General features: G+C 43.2%; 1 protein-coding gene across 1 annotated transcript in view; it reads left to right on the forward strand.

The window, feature by feature from the left end:
* The first annotated feature begins 62 nt into the window (after window positions 1-62).
* PARP8 (poly(ADP-ribose) polymerase family member 8) overlaps window positions 63-15,724 on the forward strand; it is a 203,965-nt gene continuing 188,303 nt past the window's right edge. The window contains exons 1-2 of the mRNA XM_015424722.1: window positions 63-78; window positions 812-866. Coding sequence (XP_015280208.1) covers window positions 63-78; window positions 812-866 — 71 coding nt within the window. The remainder of the gene's footprint in view (window positions 79-811; window positions 867-15,724) is intronic.

Consider the following 15,724-nt stretch of genomic DNA (forward strand, 5'->3'; position numbering starts at 1 on the left):
CCCCCCCCGAGCCTGGGACTTCGATTGGAGGTGGGCTGCTCTCCTTTGGACCCCTTAAGACAATGGTGGTGATGCTTGGTGGGTTGTTTTTTTTTTAAGCCTCTCATGAGTATGCTTCCCCCATTTTGAGCGCACACACTCACTCACACACACGACACGACACATCTTAGACACGCCACCCAGCACCCCAAGTGGTGCGGGAGTTGCCGTGGCATCGACGGAGGTTGTCCGAAATTACATGGCATTGGAGTCAACATCTCCCAGCGCAGCCCTCTCTGATCGACAAGATCCCCCCCCCCTTTGTTTTTCATGTGATTAGCAGAGCGAAGCGAAAGATCTCCCTGCCTGAAAATGCTTAGATCTGTCCATTTCTGTGTTGCGTGCATGGCAGGGGGGGGGGGCGGTTGTTGCGGGGCTCCTATTTTGCACGGATATTTATCCTCAAATGCCCAGAACTGGACGACTGCAATTAATTTCTTTCCTCCCTTCCTCAGTTCAAAGCCTCTGCTAGTTGCTTGATCATTACTTACAATGTTTGATGTGCCTACAGCAGCTTGGCTTGTTGCTGCCTGTTGCCTTCACTGACAATGGAAATTCCTTCCGTTGCCATAGCACCGAGTCACTTGTTGCAGAGAGAGGTGGGGTATGTGTGTGTGTGTGTGTGGGAGGGGGTTCCCTGATGGATTATTAATTTTTTCCTGGTTCAGAATAACCTCTGTTCCCATATCAGTGGCAGATGAGGGAAGGGCAGTGTCAAACAAAGCAATGTTCACGGATGGCTATACATCTCTTTCTTCATGTGTTGTTTTAGATTTCAGATACGCGGATTCCACTTTCACCTTCACCTATATTGGAGGAACCAAAAGGTAGGACTGTACATTAACCTCACTTGGTTTCTTTTGACCCTTTGGTGATGCCATAGCCACAAAGTTTGGAATGTTGTGTCCTCCCATTGGAGAGTGTCAGCCAGTGATTGAAGGTTCCAGGAGAAGAAAGATGGGCCTTGGACAGATGTTCTGTGGGGTGGGGATTAGTCATCCTGGGCTCATTGATCTGAGAGTTCTGTTCTGGGCTGCCTTTACTTGTTCTTGTCTTTTGATATGCAGAGTCCTTCGGATAGGGAGGGGAAAATAGCCTCAGGAATTTGACTGCAAGAGAAGTGTTTTGATAGGCATTTTGATAAGTGTGGAGGTAACAATGACCCATGTTTGTGGTGTTACACCATGGAAATTAAGTCTTCACTTGAGCACAATGTGAAAACATAATTGCATTATGTAAATACAACCCTGTTTGCAGTTTGCCATCTTAACAGATAATTGAAATTTTTAAAAGTCCATAAAGTTTATGGTGCACATAACAATCTTTTTTAGTAACAACCAAACATTGAATCAATGACATCTGGTGCATAATGTTAAGACATTCACACTTTCTTGAAGTCGGGTGGGCTACATGAATAAATCGCACCATTGTCTATATATCTGCAATTTTTCAGGTGTTTTTTCTCCCTTATGATAACTGTTTAATTTGATTTCATTCCATTCTCTGCACTGTTAATTAGCAAAACTGCCTGGCTGTAAAGCGAAAAGCATTTTCAAAGTTAAAATCAGTGTATGTTGCACATATTATGTTGATTTTTTTTTGCTGTGTTGTTTTGAGAGTGAATAATCCAGCTAGAATTAAACCAAATGTTAAGAATAAGTGCTTAATTTTGGAATGAAGGCATTTGTTTTGAGAGTGTCAACTGTTTGTAACTGCTTTCATGTGTGAAATAGGTATATAATCTCTCTCTCTCTCTCTCTCTCTCTCTTGCATATGCATATGCATACATATTTATATATTAGTATATGGAAGGGGAAAATATAGGGTTGGATCCATCCAGCTTTTTTACTCAATCTCACCGAATTCATCTCCCTGTCACAGCCTGCATTCCACAGGGCTTTTGTCGATGTAGGTTCCATGGTTCTCGCTGTAGCCTTCTTGGGTGGTGTTGGGGAAACAGTCCTCCCTTTTTCACCAGCAGGAAAACTGGGTGGATGCAGCCCATTAAATTATGAAGGTGAGAAGCCGGCAGACTGCCATGGCTGTTTTCTCACTCATGCAGGGAAGATATATAAGGACACTGTAAGTAACTTTGTGGGTGTAAATGCAGTAAAGGTAAAGGTAAAGGTTCCCTTGCTCGAAAGCCAGTCGAATCCGACTCTAGGGTTGCGGTGCTCATCTCCGTTTCAAAGCCGAAGAGCCAGCGCTGTCCGAAGACGTTTCCGTGGTCATGTGGCCGGCATGCCTAAACACCAAGGCGCACGGAACGCTGTTACCTTCCCACCGAAGTGGTCCCTATTTATCTACTTGCAATTTCTTGCTTTCGAACTGCTAGGTTGGCAGGAGCTGGAACTAGACACGGGAGCTCACCCTGTCTTGCGGCACCCGGGTCTTGAACCGCTGAACTCCTGACCTTCCACAGCCTGCAGTTCAGCGTCTTAACCACTTGAGCCACCGCAGCTCCTGTAAATGCAGTGGGGGGAACCAATTTTTTTTTTTGGGGGGGAATGCCTGAGGGAAAAGAGTTAAGCACCCCAACTCTACTTTGATCAGATTTCCAGTGTGCTGAATTTGCATTTCAATAACGAAGCAACCAAGCCCTTGGGAGACTGATCAGGGGTTCCTTATGTCCTCTCTGCTGTGGTCCGGTGTCCCAGTGCTTCTGGTTGACCTGTGTTGGCCAATAGGTATGTTCTGTACCTGCTTCTACAGCACAAAGCTTGTGCTACCTAAGACTATTGATGCATAGGAAGCGGGTACTACTCATGGGAATTTTCTGTTTCTGTTGTGGGAATTTTCTGAAGAAGTAAGCAGTGACCAGTGTTCCCTCTAAGCTGAGTTAGTGTGAACTAGCTCACAGTTTTTTAGCTTCCAGCTCACACATTTTTGTCCCAGCTCAGGAAAGATGGCTCCAGAGCAAACTAATTCATGCAGCAGCCAAATGGCTCGCTCACAACTTTAATGCCAGGAGCTCACCAAGTAGAATTTTTGCTCACAGGACTCCACAGCTTAGAGGGAGCCTTGGCAGTGACTCATGAAAGCTGCCACATATTTTGTTAGGCTTTAAGATGCTACTGGACTCTTGCTCTTTTCTACTGTCTTTTTTGAGCTTAGTATATAGGTTTGTTGTTTGGGCAAAAGCAGTTGTAACAGCCTGTAATCTCTCTGTCTAGCTTGTTGCTAACCATTAAGGATGCTTCCATCTGGATCAGAGATGGCTAAATAGCGGCTGAGCTGCATTGGTGAAAGACATGCTGATTGTAGTTGTTCAGACATTCTAGTCTTGCTTCCTACCCATTAGTGAAGGTGCGGCAAAGACACCTAGAACCACACTAGATGGTGGTGATGGGGGAACAGTCCTCCCTTTTTCACCAGCAGGAAAACTGGGTGGATGCAGCCCATTAAATTATGAAGGTGAGAAGCCGGCAGACTGCCATGGCTGTCCCAGAGTTCACCTGGGGGCACCTCCTCCAGTTAGGGATGAAATTCCTTTTGTTTACAAAAGCTGTGGGGCCAATTATGGGACTGTGATTTTTGGCGCTCTTGTCCCCCTCCCTGTACACTGTTTTCAGGATCCCAAGCACTGAAACTTTCCTATCCAACCTAAACTTCTTTTACTGCTTGAACAACATAAAATGCATCATTTATAACTTAGCATATAAAAATGGACTATTTGGCATATTGATGGAATTTTAAGGTTTATTTTCTTTAAGATAAATGGCTAAGTATACTCAAGACCTGAGAAGGAGTTGCAAACTGCTGCACCGTATGCTACACTAGCATGTTTAGCTTTAATCTTTGCCATCTGAGAGGTAAGAAAAAATAAAAGTTGAAGGTATACTATTTGGGCAGAAACTTGCATAGAGTCATAATAGGTGAGACTGTGAGCATGTTTGGATATTAACTTTATGAAAACACCAGACTCTGAGTAATTTATTATCCTAAAATGTATTATAGCTTATTAATTTTTGCTAAAATTATTACATGTAAATGATACGTACAATATTTTGTATATCTAGAATATAAAGGTGTTTTTTTTTAGTGTTCCCCCAAATGCCTTATGTTTTCCACCAGAAAAAAATGAGAAAGTGATCGGACGTTTTCATGCTGTACATTTGGAATGAGTGAAACGCTATATAAAATATGATTTTTCTCCCTCAAGGCAAGGAAATACTTTGCTGGATTCTTGTTTCAGCACTCCTCAAAATCCCCCAGTCGTCAAACCTTTTCATGCTGTCCATTATGAATGTGAAAAGCCTTGCTTAAGAAGCATTTGACTCACTGCAGAAAATACTCATAGGAGTTTCTTTTTAGTGTTGCCTCACATTTTCTGATTTTTCTGGTCTGAAAAATTAAAAAAGAGGCCTGGAGGGGGGAAATGGGAGAGAAACCTGTTTCCCCCTCTGAATTTTTTTGTTTCCCCCTCCAGGCCATCACATCTGTAATGACACCAGGAGCTGTGTACTAGAACAACTTCTGCAGCATTTGGTGGCAGACATACAGAGCAGAACTCCAAAAACCAAGAGAAAATCTTCTTGCTACAGTCTCTAGCTGGTGCTTCTGTCAGTGTTAGGAGCTCGGGGTCCATTCCAGCAGCCTTAGTACCAGTATTATACCAGAAGCCCCCCCCCCAAAAGCCCTTCTGTGATGCTCCTACACTGTGATGCTACTACACCGCCCTGAGCCTGCTTTCGTGGGGAGGGCGGGGTATAAATTGAATAAAATAAATAAATAAATGACACATGTAGCTGGCTTATATGGAGTCTGAACACTGTTCTAGCAAAGTCAATATTGTCTTCTTCTCGTGGGCAGCAGCTGTCCATGTTTTTCCTGCCACCTACGGTGTATGTGCAAAGTACCGTCAAGTCACAGCCAACTTAGGGCACCCCAGCAAAGGGCTCTCAAGACAAGTGAGAAGCAGAGGTGGTTTGCCTGTGCCTTCCTCTGCAGAGTCTTCCTTGGTGGACTCCCTTTCAAGTACTGACCTTGCTTAGCTTCTGAGATCTTCCGAGAGCCACATGTTTTAATAGTTTAATATTTCAGTGTTAATATTTCGTATTTGTTATTTTTATGTTGTTTTTATATTACTATATGGTTTTGATGTTGTAAGTTGCCGCGAGACTCTTTGGGTGACTGGCAACTAAAAATACCTAATAAATAAATAAAGATCGGATGAGATCAGGTGATATAGCATGCCAGTTTCCCTCCTGTCACCCACTACCAGATCTTTTTACTTGGGGGTTCCAGGGATTGAATTTGGGACTTGTTTTATTTTTATTTATTTGTATCCTGCTTTTCTTCCTCAGTGGGACCCCAGGCAGCTTATCACGTTGTTCTCCCTTCCTCCACCTCATCCCCACAGCAACTACCCTGAGAGATTCTCACAAGCCCCAGATCAGACAGTGAGCTTTGATGGCAGATCTGGGATTCGAACCCGATTGTCCCAGGCCCCAATCTGACCCTCTAACCCAGAGGTGTCAAACATGCAGCCCATGGGCCAGATCAGCCCCCCCCCCCCGAGGGCTTCTGTCAGGCCCGCAGTGGAACTGGCTGTCTCCTGCTTCTTTTTCCAGTTCTGCTGCTGCTGTGTGGTAGCTTGCTTTGCCAGACTCTCTCAATCGCTCAGGAGTGATAGATAGGCAAGCTTCTGTTCACTGCACTGTGCTGAGGCTCCTCCCCCTCCCAGGGAGAGGGAGGGAATGAGCCAGAGCTTGCTTCCTGGCCAGGTTGCCTCAGTCACACAGGAGAGAAAGGCAAGCCTTTCTTCCCCTCTATTGGCTGAGGCTCCTCCCTCAAGGGATGGAGGGAAGGAGGGAGAGCTTGCTTTGCTTGGCTGCCTCAATCTCAGGGGAGAAATACAAAGCACCTTTAATGCCAACAAAGATTTATCCAAGGTATGAGCTTTTGTGTACTTTGCTACAGTGTGTGTGTATTCTTTGGCTCATTATGCTGTGGCTCTCCTGGGTGCAACTTGGTTCCCTCCCCCTTTTAACTGTATTAATGCCCTCATGATCGAATCTTGCTCAGTAGGAAAGTAATATGAATTATTTAGATGAGGAGTAATAACAAGCCAGTTAGGTGGATTAGGCTGAGTGTGTGTCCTGACCAAGTTCACCCAGCATATTTCCTTTGGGGATTTTTAACTTAGACTTCCCAGATAGTAGGCTGATACTTACCACTGAGGAAGACTATAGTTTTGTAGACAAACAAATAGCCCTCAGTCTGTGTCATAGTGCCTTCTCATGTTCTTGATCAGCACACAAAGCAATTTATGTACAAAAGCTCACAATGCCCAGCCAGTTCATGTTTCCCCCTGGGCCCTAGGCTCAGAACTCTTGAGCATGAGATTTTTGTAGTGAATGTCAATAAATCAAAAGTAGGTTTGCAGCTTACAGATACACACTTAAATAGCACAGACATTTTGATGCAATAATGCAGAGCAAGAGGTGTCAGTTATTAGACACTGTTAAATAAATAAAATATTGCAAGAATGCTAATGTTTTAAGCATATTTTTAAGTAAAAACATCTTCGTGTTCGTGTCTTTTATAAAGTTTATATCTCCGCTACCTGGCATTACATTTTATGAAACACATGGCCTGGGCCAACAAGGTTTCATTCATGTCAGATCCAGCCCTCATAATAAATGAGTTTGACACCCCTGCTCTAACTACTGTGCATTGCCTTCTCTTCTGCGTGCAAAGCAGATGCTCTACCACTGAGCCACAACCTCAACCATCAGAGCTACCTGATCTTGGAGATGGTGAGATGTTATATATTGCTTGCTTCTCTGGGTCACTTTTTGATCTTAATAAAAAGTGGTTATTCTACTGTTAGGGGTGGAAGGTGGCATGGTATAGCCCGTTCTCATCAGATCTCAGAAGCTAAGTGGGGTTAGTACTTGGAAGGGAGACCATGAAGGAAGGTTCTGCAGGAGAAGGCACTGGTAAACCACCTCTGCTTCTCACTTGCCTTGAAAGCTTTTTGCTGGAGTCACCATAAGTCAGTTGTGACTTAATGGCACTTTACACACACGTGCATTCTATGGCTATTCCCCCCCCCCCAATAGTGGACTAGCACCTAAAATATCTTGTAACTAAGGGGCATTGGAATTCCAATTTCCCATCTCCCCAGTCCTATTTCTTTAGCTGTCATACCACTCTGACATCAAACTGGATTTTGCTTTAGAAAGATACCCATTCATTCAAGTGGGAGTTGAGCTTCCAAGAAAATTAAATGGGGATGTAAGGATACAACTTCTTTCCCATCAAATGTTTTTTAAACTGGGAATTATAGCCATGTGAAAGACACCAGCCCTGTTCCCACATTACAGTGAATGTACCTACAATCAGTGTACACTGTGCACTTGATTGTTTTCTTGTATGCATTGAATCTTTCTTGCATAATATTGACATACATCAAAATGTGTGATTGCAACCCCATATTTATTTATCCTGGTACCATTTCTTGGTTTTATTTTTAAAGTGTATAGCACTGGCTGTCCCCACCCCCCCAAATGGATGTACACATGTACATGTAGGATGTATGTACATTTATGTTCTTAGTAAACCAAATTAGCCATTTGCAAGCAAGGTGCACGGTAGTTAATTTTTCAGTACATCTGTTTTGCTCCTGGTCTTAGATTCCCAAGTAGAAGTGGTGTTATAACATTATGTTTTCATTCATAGTTGTGGCTTTTGAATGGGTAAAGTTTCTCAGTGCCTGCAAAAAGATGGATGAATGGGCTCACTTATATAGAAATTGTGCCTGAGGAAAGGCAAGAGCTTAAAACACATAGGGCGTTGGGTGTTCATTGGAAATATTCCCAATACCCACAGCTTCTTTTGTCTTTCAGTAAGGTTTCCTGTGCAATACTTGAACAAGGTGTTGCGAAAACAGAAAGGAAAAATGGCTATTTGCTTTGGATGCAATCCAAAGAGTTGAGCACACAAGCCTATTGAAATCAATGGGTTTAAGTATGCTTGTGGGTTGTGGCTTAGTTTGTCCAAGAGTATGCAGATGTGTGTATGTATCTACAATAAAGGATAGATGTGTGCACACAAAATATACAAATGTTTCGCGAGTGGAAAAAAAACTAGATTTCAAAAGTGCTTTTGGATTTTGCCTGTTGTAGGTTATACACTTTGGGAAGTTTAACCTCCCAGCTTCAAGGAAGAAACAAATTAAAATAGCATTTACAGTTCTATTTCATAACTAAAGAACTTAATGCATTTGCTTTCTCATCAGCAATTTTAAGATGTTCTGTACAAGCAATCGATAATATAAAGCAGCAACTTGATGACCTTTTCTGAGCTATGTGATTTATCGTGAAAACTCTTGCAAAATTCCTAATGGCCAGATGGGGCCTAGTGACTTTTTAAAAAGCCAAAATCTTGTGCATAATGGGTAATGAATCTTGTGTATCCAGTAAGGTCAATATTCAGGATAATGTCTTACACAAAACAATGGGAGTGATATTCAAGATTGATGTGAAACGTTTTGACTGTTCAGAGCTATTTGCATTTGTTTTTGGTAACAACTTGTTTTCGGTATGTCAGAAGGAGTACACCCATTTTACAGATGTGGGGTGGAGAGACTGAGGTTGTGGCTTTTCTAAGACCATTTAATGAGTTCACCAATGTAATGAGACTTGAACAGGGAACTTTTTGGCTTCCACTCTTAGCCAGTTTACTGCTTATATGTGCCCACAGAAGACCTAGAGTGTTTGCACAGAGAAAGAGAGAGGGGGAAAAGAGGATTATGAGAAACTGTCCCCCACTAATGAAATCTGCAGCTGTTTTTGCTGTGAAATTGTGGAGGCCTGCAAGAAGGCAGGTGTTGCTGGCTGCACCCTTCCTCTTGAGAGCATCTTCCCTTTCTAAGCCTTTCTGTTCCAGGGTACATCATGTCTTCTAGAGAGCAGGGTAGAGATTACTGTGAAATGTGAGGACCTTCTTTATGGCAGTACACAGAACAGAGATGTTTAAAAGAAAGAGGCAACAGGTTATATTAAAGACTGGTCAGTGTGAGCTGATTCTGCTGTACTGAGAGGTGATTTAATATTCTTCTGTTGCAGGTATTGGTGCATTGCTCTCTAGAACTTGCAAGCATTGTTTCACAGCTTTGCTGGTCAATTTGAACATCGGTGAAAACTGTATTAGTGACATTTTTTGTGTAAATGTGGACACGCAGATTTACAGCGACAAGCGACTCTGGTTCAAAGGGTGTTTGTGCTTTTGAATACTAATGAAAATCCTCTCCCTTCCAGTCACAGCATTGTAAGTCCAGTGTGTCAGAGGGAAGGCATGGGAGAGCTGCCTCTTGACCAACTGTGCTAAGGCACTAGAAGACCTAGAAGACGCTACTTCAATTTCCCCCCTGTCCTAAAATCTTTAATTCTGAGGTATTTGAGCTTCCAGGTGCTCTGTCTGGTGTATAGGAGTGGGAGTAGAAGAGGAGCCTGTGTGCACTTTGTGGATTGGATACATATCAATTGTTTGTCTTGACCCTCTTTGATGGCTCAGTGTAGATGTTCTCTAAGCTTCTCAGAAGGTGCTGTGTTGGGATAAGGGACTCCAGGAAAGAGTTACTGTGTTGTTGTAATCAAGGCTGACTTGATGGCCCACACAAGCCCGATCTTGTCAGATCTTAGAAGCTAAGCAGCGTCAGCCCTGGCAAGTACTTGGAAGGGCAACCTCTAAGGAATACCAGGGTCATAATGCGAAGGCAGGCAATGGAAAACCACCTCTGAACATCTCTTGCTGATGGCACCTGGCTGATGGCCACTGTGTGACAGAGTGTTGGACTAGATGGGGCATTGGCCTGATCCAACATTGGCTTCTCTTATGTTCTTAAAACCCTGTAGGGTCACCATAAGTCAGCTGTGACTTCATGGCAGCAACAACAAGAAGGGCTAGCTTGTCTGACTTGGATAGCCCAGGCAAGGCTGATCTCATCAGATCTCAGAAGCTAAGCAGAGTCGACTCTGGCAAATACTCGGATAGGAGACCTCCTTGGAATACCAGCAGTCAGGAGGTGGGGGCAGGCTTTGTTCAGCCACCTTTCTGATTATCCTCCAGGTCCCTAGTAGGGGTCAGTCACCAGAGGTCGTCATTACACATGCACACCCACGCCTGCACATATGAAAAATACCAAAAACAAAACCTAAGGGCTAGCTTTCCCATGGGGTGAGGGTGGCAGCAGTTTCAAGTATTGGATTGGGGTACCATTTAAAGCCATTTAAGCTTTTAAAAAATCAGCCAGCTCTTAAATTACCAGAGAGAAGCACCTGCCCATAATACACCTTCCCTTGGCAAAGGGCAGAATCGTGCTATGGGTAATGATACCACTGTATATAGCTCCTCCAGGAATGTGAGCACAAAGTATACATGCACTTGCAGTGCAATGACACATTGTTGCATCCTGGGGGGCAAGTGACCATGAGGTTTGACAGGTGGCAAAGGGAATGGAATGTACAGATCACACAAGTGATATGGCCCTACTAATAAAAACACTTTAGAAGGTTTGTTTTACTGCTAGCTTTAGAAGGAGGATATTCCCTTCCAAAGATAACCTGTTGATGTTAATCTGGCCCCGAAGACCCCCAGGTTGGCCTAGTTTAAGGTCTCCATCTCTTGAACAAAATGTTTTTTTTCAAAATAAGCTTGAGTGACCCAATTTAGGAAATCTCCATTCACCGGAAACCCATTTTGTTTGAAGATCTGAACTCAAACTAACCTGGGGCCTTTGTGGCCAGATTAACCGTTGGGAGAGACCTGTCTGGTTTTCACTTATGCTCTAACACCTGCCTGAATTTGTTTGAAATTTAAATTGGATAGGTTTTCAGTGCCTGATATGGGAGGGGGGGGATTTCAAATAAGCTGACTTAAAACATTTTTATTAAGGTGGATGATGCGGACTGTCTGCAGAGACCTTGATGTCAAAACAAACTTCGCTTCGGGGTTTGTTTTGCATATATCTGTGATGTGAACTAAGTAAACCTACTTCTTTGATGATGCTATTTCGGTAGATGCATGGGGAACAAGTTACTCGGCTGATTAGGAATTTGTAGGGGAAACTCACTGTGTTGGTAGGGGAGATGCATGCATATCTGATAATATATAGCCAGAAGGGAATTTGGTCACAGGTGCTGGGCACACCATTCCATGCATGTTTTCAGTTAGATGCCTCTCTCTTCAGAAATTATGATGTTTGCTGTGGAGCCAAGCAGTGGACATTTAGGAATTTGTGGAATGGGTGGAATGGCTCAAAGACATCAAGATTCATGTCTTTGTGATTGTGTTGTTCTCCGTGTTTATTATGGCAAGAATTTCCCTGTTTACCTGAATTTCATGTTTTGCTCCTGGCCCTTCATTGTTTTTCATAAGATCAGAATTGCCGGGCAAAATATTGACGGTGGGTTTAAGACTGTGGGCTGAGAAAATGAAACCTAAAAGCGGTGACTACAGTTCAGCCTGACAAATAACCATTGTTCCAGAGGATTTTGATATTCTGCTTTGGAAGTCTGATTAAGAGTGTCATCATTGAGCCCTGGGACAGGTAGATGCCTCTGGAATCCTCACAAAATGGCACATAAAAGGGACGGCCTTCCAGTGTTGTTTATCCCTGGCAGCTGGTACTCAAAAACATGCTTACCTTTCAAAGTGGAAAGGCTGTTTGGCTATCATGGCCAATAGCCATCGATGGATCTCTTAATCCCTCATTAAAGCCATCTGAGCTGGTGTCCATTGATAACTCTTATGGTAGTGAGTTCCGTAATGAATTAGGTTTTCTTCCAGAATTGCAAGTGTGCAAGCACAGTCTACAGGCGTAGAATCACTGTCACTCCGCATTTCCAGCCTCCTGTGGAGATTTTGGTGCTTAGATCAATAAGAACATCTTTCCTCATAAACGGTATTGAGTTGTAGTGTTGCGAGAATTACATGACAATCAGATGGGGGACGGACATATTTATGGACAAAGCAGAGTCGGCCTTTGAAGGACTTCATTTCTTCCCTACTTCAAATGTAGTTTTTTGGGGGAAGAAAACCTCATAAGGAGCTCAAGTATGTGAATTGCATGGATTATCATAAATAATCCTTTCCCTCGGAGGCTCAAGTAATCATTTTTTGGCTGGCCAGTCGGGCACTGCTTCATTTTTCTGAAACGATCTGCGTCCCCTTTTCTGAATTATTGGAGCTGTTTGACAGAGCTGGAGTGCCGGCTGGTTGAGGAGGACCATAATTAGGAATTTATTAGTAAGGAACATCTTTGTGGTAGAACAGGAGGGCTAAATATGGAACGGACTGTACAGCAGTTTAATAATTTTTCATTTTCATTTTGAGAAAGGTTGAAGACAAGTTGAGAGATGTTTCCCCATAAACCGAAAGGGGTTAGTCAGGTGCTCAGATGGATCAAAATTTACTGTAACTGCTTCTGTCAGGCTGCCTTGTTTTTTTTTATTTAATGAAAAAAAACATTAGAATTCTAACAAATTTGCGGGGTTTTTTCTTCATTTTAAAAATCTTGTTTGTTTTCCCTTGCCTGCCTTCCTCTTGTGGCACCCTGGCTGTTCCAAACTCTGTCAGACTCTACTAGGAGTGCTGATGTGGTGCCTTTTTAAGGCTGCCGTAGTATGCCCTGGAGTCTGCAGATATTTGACTAGGGATGATTCTGCACTGGCCTTTCCCTCCATTGTTTTACGAAACCCACTTTGGAACAGAAATTCCCCTCTGCACTGCATGCGGCTTTCATTTTCTTTGATCATCAGGTTTTATGGTACCCTCTACACTACATGCCACTTTCACTTTCTTTGATCATAGGGTTTTATGGTACCTTCTGTATAGATTTGTGGCCAGGGGTGACTTTGCAGTCAGTACAGTGTTGGGGGGGGGGTATTTGAATGTGGTTTTGAGCGGCACCTTTCCCTCCCAGTTGAGAAAATGTGGAGTGAATGCCAGATGCAGAATCACCCTGGGTTTACTAAGCCAAAGGTTCAGATCTGATGCAAAAACAACAACACATTATTCTGTCTGTTAACAAACCTGATTGTAGCAGCTCTTTGGAGTCTACCTTTTGGTATTGTTGTGAGACACTGTGATAGTGAGGACTCCAAGGGGACAGAAACCCGTCCCCCATTCTGTACTAATACACAACCCAACTGTTTGGTAATGCCCACGCAGTTCCAGCCAATTAGGTGGTGCATTATATGAAGTGCCCTCTTTGCTTGTTGCCGCTGTAAGGGAGTGTTGCGTTCTGAACAGCTTCTGAAAGGGGAGAGTAGATTGTGGAGGTGCACTGTGTGCAGGCTTTTCAGCAGTGGTTTTTTTTGTGTGTGTGTGTGTGTAGAGGCATTATTCTCGAAGGCTGTGTTGCGAGAAAGACTGTTCAGAGAGGTGAAGTGGGTTGTTTACCACATAGCCTGTGTGACATACATTCATTAGATTTTGTTCTCACCTGGGTCTCTAGATAAGCTTTTTTTTAAAAAAGTTTATCTCTGTGCTTTGAATAGTAACCTGGAAAAGTGTGACCTCAACCCGCCAAAGTGACCAGTACTTCTGAAATAAATGTTTTGATGTGAAGGATGCGGTTACTTACTGAACAGAGCCCACAATGAAAAACACATTTTTCTTCCTCTGCTATGGAGTACTAGGGTAGATCCTGCCCCTAACTCTCAGTCCACTGAGCAAAATTTACTAATCCATTAATTTCTTAAAACATTTTCCTTTCCTTTTGGGTCAAGTCTGAAGCCTTCCTCTGACCTAAGGAGCCTTGTGCCAGCTTCTTCTGTTGGAGGAAGAGCCATTTAAGTTGCAAGAAAAGCTACTGAAGTTGGAGGAGGCTTTCTTAGAGGATGGTTGGGTGCACCCCACTGGGAGCACTTTTGGAACCATTTTTAAATATGTTAATATCTAAAAATATTTTAATACATATTTATAAATTTAAATGTATACAAATAAATATAAAAAAGGATATGTGCATATCGAAATTTAGGCTCATCCAGCCCTTTAAAAAGAGGGCATACAAACACAAAATTTCCCTTCTTAGCTGAAATGGACTATGCCAGAAACCACTGTGATGCAGTCCCGTCAATTTCACAACTCCACTTTTGTACATGAAGCTAGATGATGTGGCTGTAATTGAAGAATTGGGGAAATGCAGAGTCATTTCCTTGCTGCCGGGAAGGTTCCCCTTTCACTCTCGTGTTTTCCTATCGTTCCCGAGCCAGCAGTGCTGGGTCCGGATTGTGGCAATTTAGGGATTGCTAAAAAAAGTTGCTGTTGTTGCTCTACAGAAACAATCAACTAAACACAGTCTGGATGCGGGGCAGGATACTCTGGGGTTATATATTTGGTGTAAGAGATGTGAAATTCAGTTTCATATTCTTGTTTGGTGTGCGTGGACTCTAATCTGGGAGAACCGGGTTTGATTCCCCGCTCCTCCACTTGCAGCTGCTGGATGACCTTGGGCAAGCCATAGTTCTGTTAGAGCTGTTCCCTCAAAGACAGTTCTGGAAAGAGCTCTCTCAGCCCTGCCTACCTCACAGGGTGTCTGTTGTGTGTAGGGGGGGGGAGGGAAAGGAGTTTGTAAGCTGCTCTGAGACTCTGAGTGAAGGGCGGGGTATAAATCCAATCTCTTCTTCTCTTCTTCTTCTTGTTCCAGATCCAGCTATCTTGACTCAGCCAGCTCCCCTTTGTCTTGTCAAATAAGTCTAATTTATCCAGTTGGCAAGATTAATGCACTAAACCTTTCCTTGGACAGTGCCACTCTAGAGTTAAATTGATGGTGGGGGGCATGAGCATTTGAATCCCCCTCTGATTCTATGTTCTGAATCAACTCTTTCTAAAGTTTCTGGATTCTTTTATATAACATAGAGATGGGTCCTCAGTGCTTCTTTGCTGAGGCTGGAGGTAGAGTGGGGGGGTTGAGTGATCTTTTCCAGCAAATGAATTTTTTTGTTTCTTTTATTTATAGCTTTCTTTGTGCTCCTCAGTCAACGCCTGCCTTTATAAGTTCCTATTCCTCCTGTATTGCTCTTCTGTCTATTACACAGTAAATGAACACTGTATCTGTGATGGCCGTTGTGGTCTCACCACTTAGAAATGAAATCATTCTTTAGATGTGAACTCCCTGGATTGCCACAGAGAGAAAGCGAGAGAGAGAGAGAAATGACATCAGAGAGGCTAAAAGCGCCTTGATAAGTACAGTGGTGGTGGTGGGGAAGATCAGTACTAAAAAAAAAGGCGTACTAAAAACAAGCCGAGAACAACAAAGGAGAAGACTGTAGCAGCTTTAGGGAGTAATCTTAAGCAGATCTACTCAGAAGAAGGAAGTCCCATATTGTGCAGGGGGCTTAGTCCCGGGGATGTGTCTTTAGGGTTTCAGGCTCTGTGTCGTGAAAACACTTGGTGTCATGGCAGTTGAGGCTGACATCAATTGCAGCCCTAAGCACACTTTTCTAGGAGTAAGCCCCATTGAAATAAAATAAGGCTGACTTCTGAGAAGATTTTCTTAGGATAGCTCCCGTGCGGTATACGGCAGATGGAGCAGATTTATCTTGCTCGTTCCCCCTGCTCTGCTTCTCCTGTATATGTTTGGCTTTTATGTAAAAATAGCACAGATTATACTTCCTGTATTTCGTGGCTTTTTAACCTCACTGTTCTCTTCCCCCCCCCCCCCCTCCCTTTC

This window comes from Gekko japonicus, unplaced genomic scaffold (assembly GCF_001447785.1).
Source record: "Gekko japonicus isolate JY-2015 unplaced genomic scaffold, Gekko_japonicus_V1.1 scaffold749, whole genome shotgun sequence".
Taxonomy (NCBI): domain Eukaryota; kingdom Metazoa; phylum Chordata; class Lepidosauria; order Squamata; family Gekkonidae; genus Gekko; species Gekko japonicus.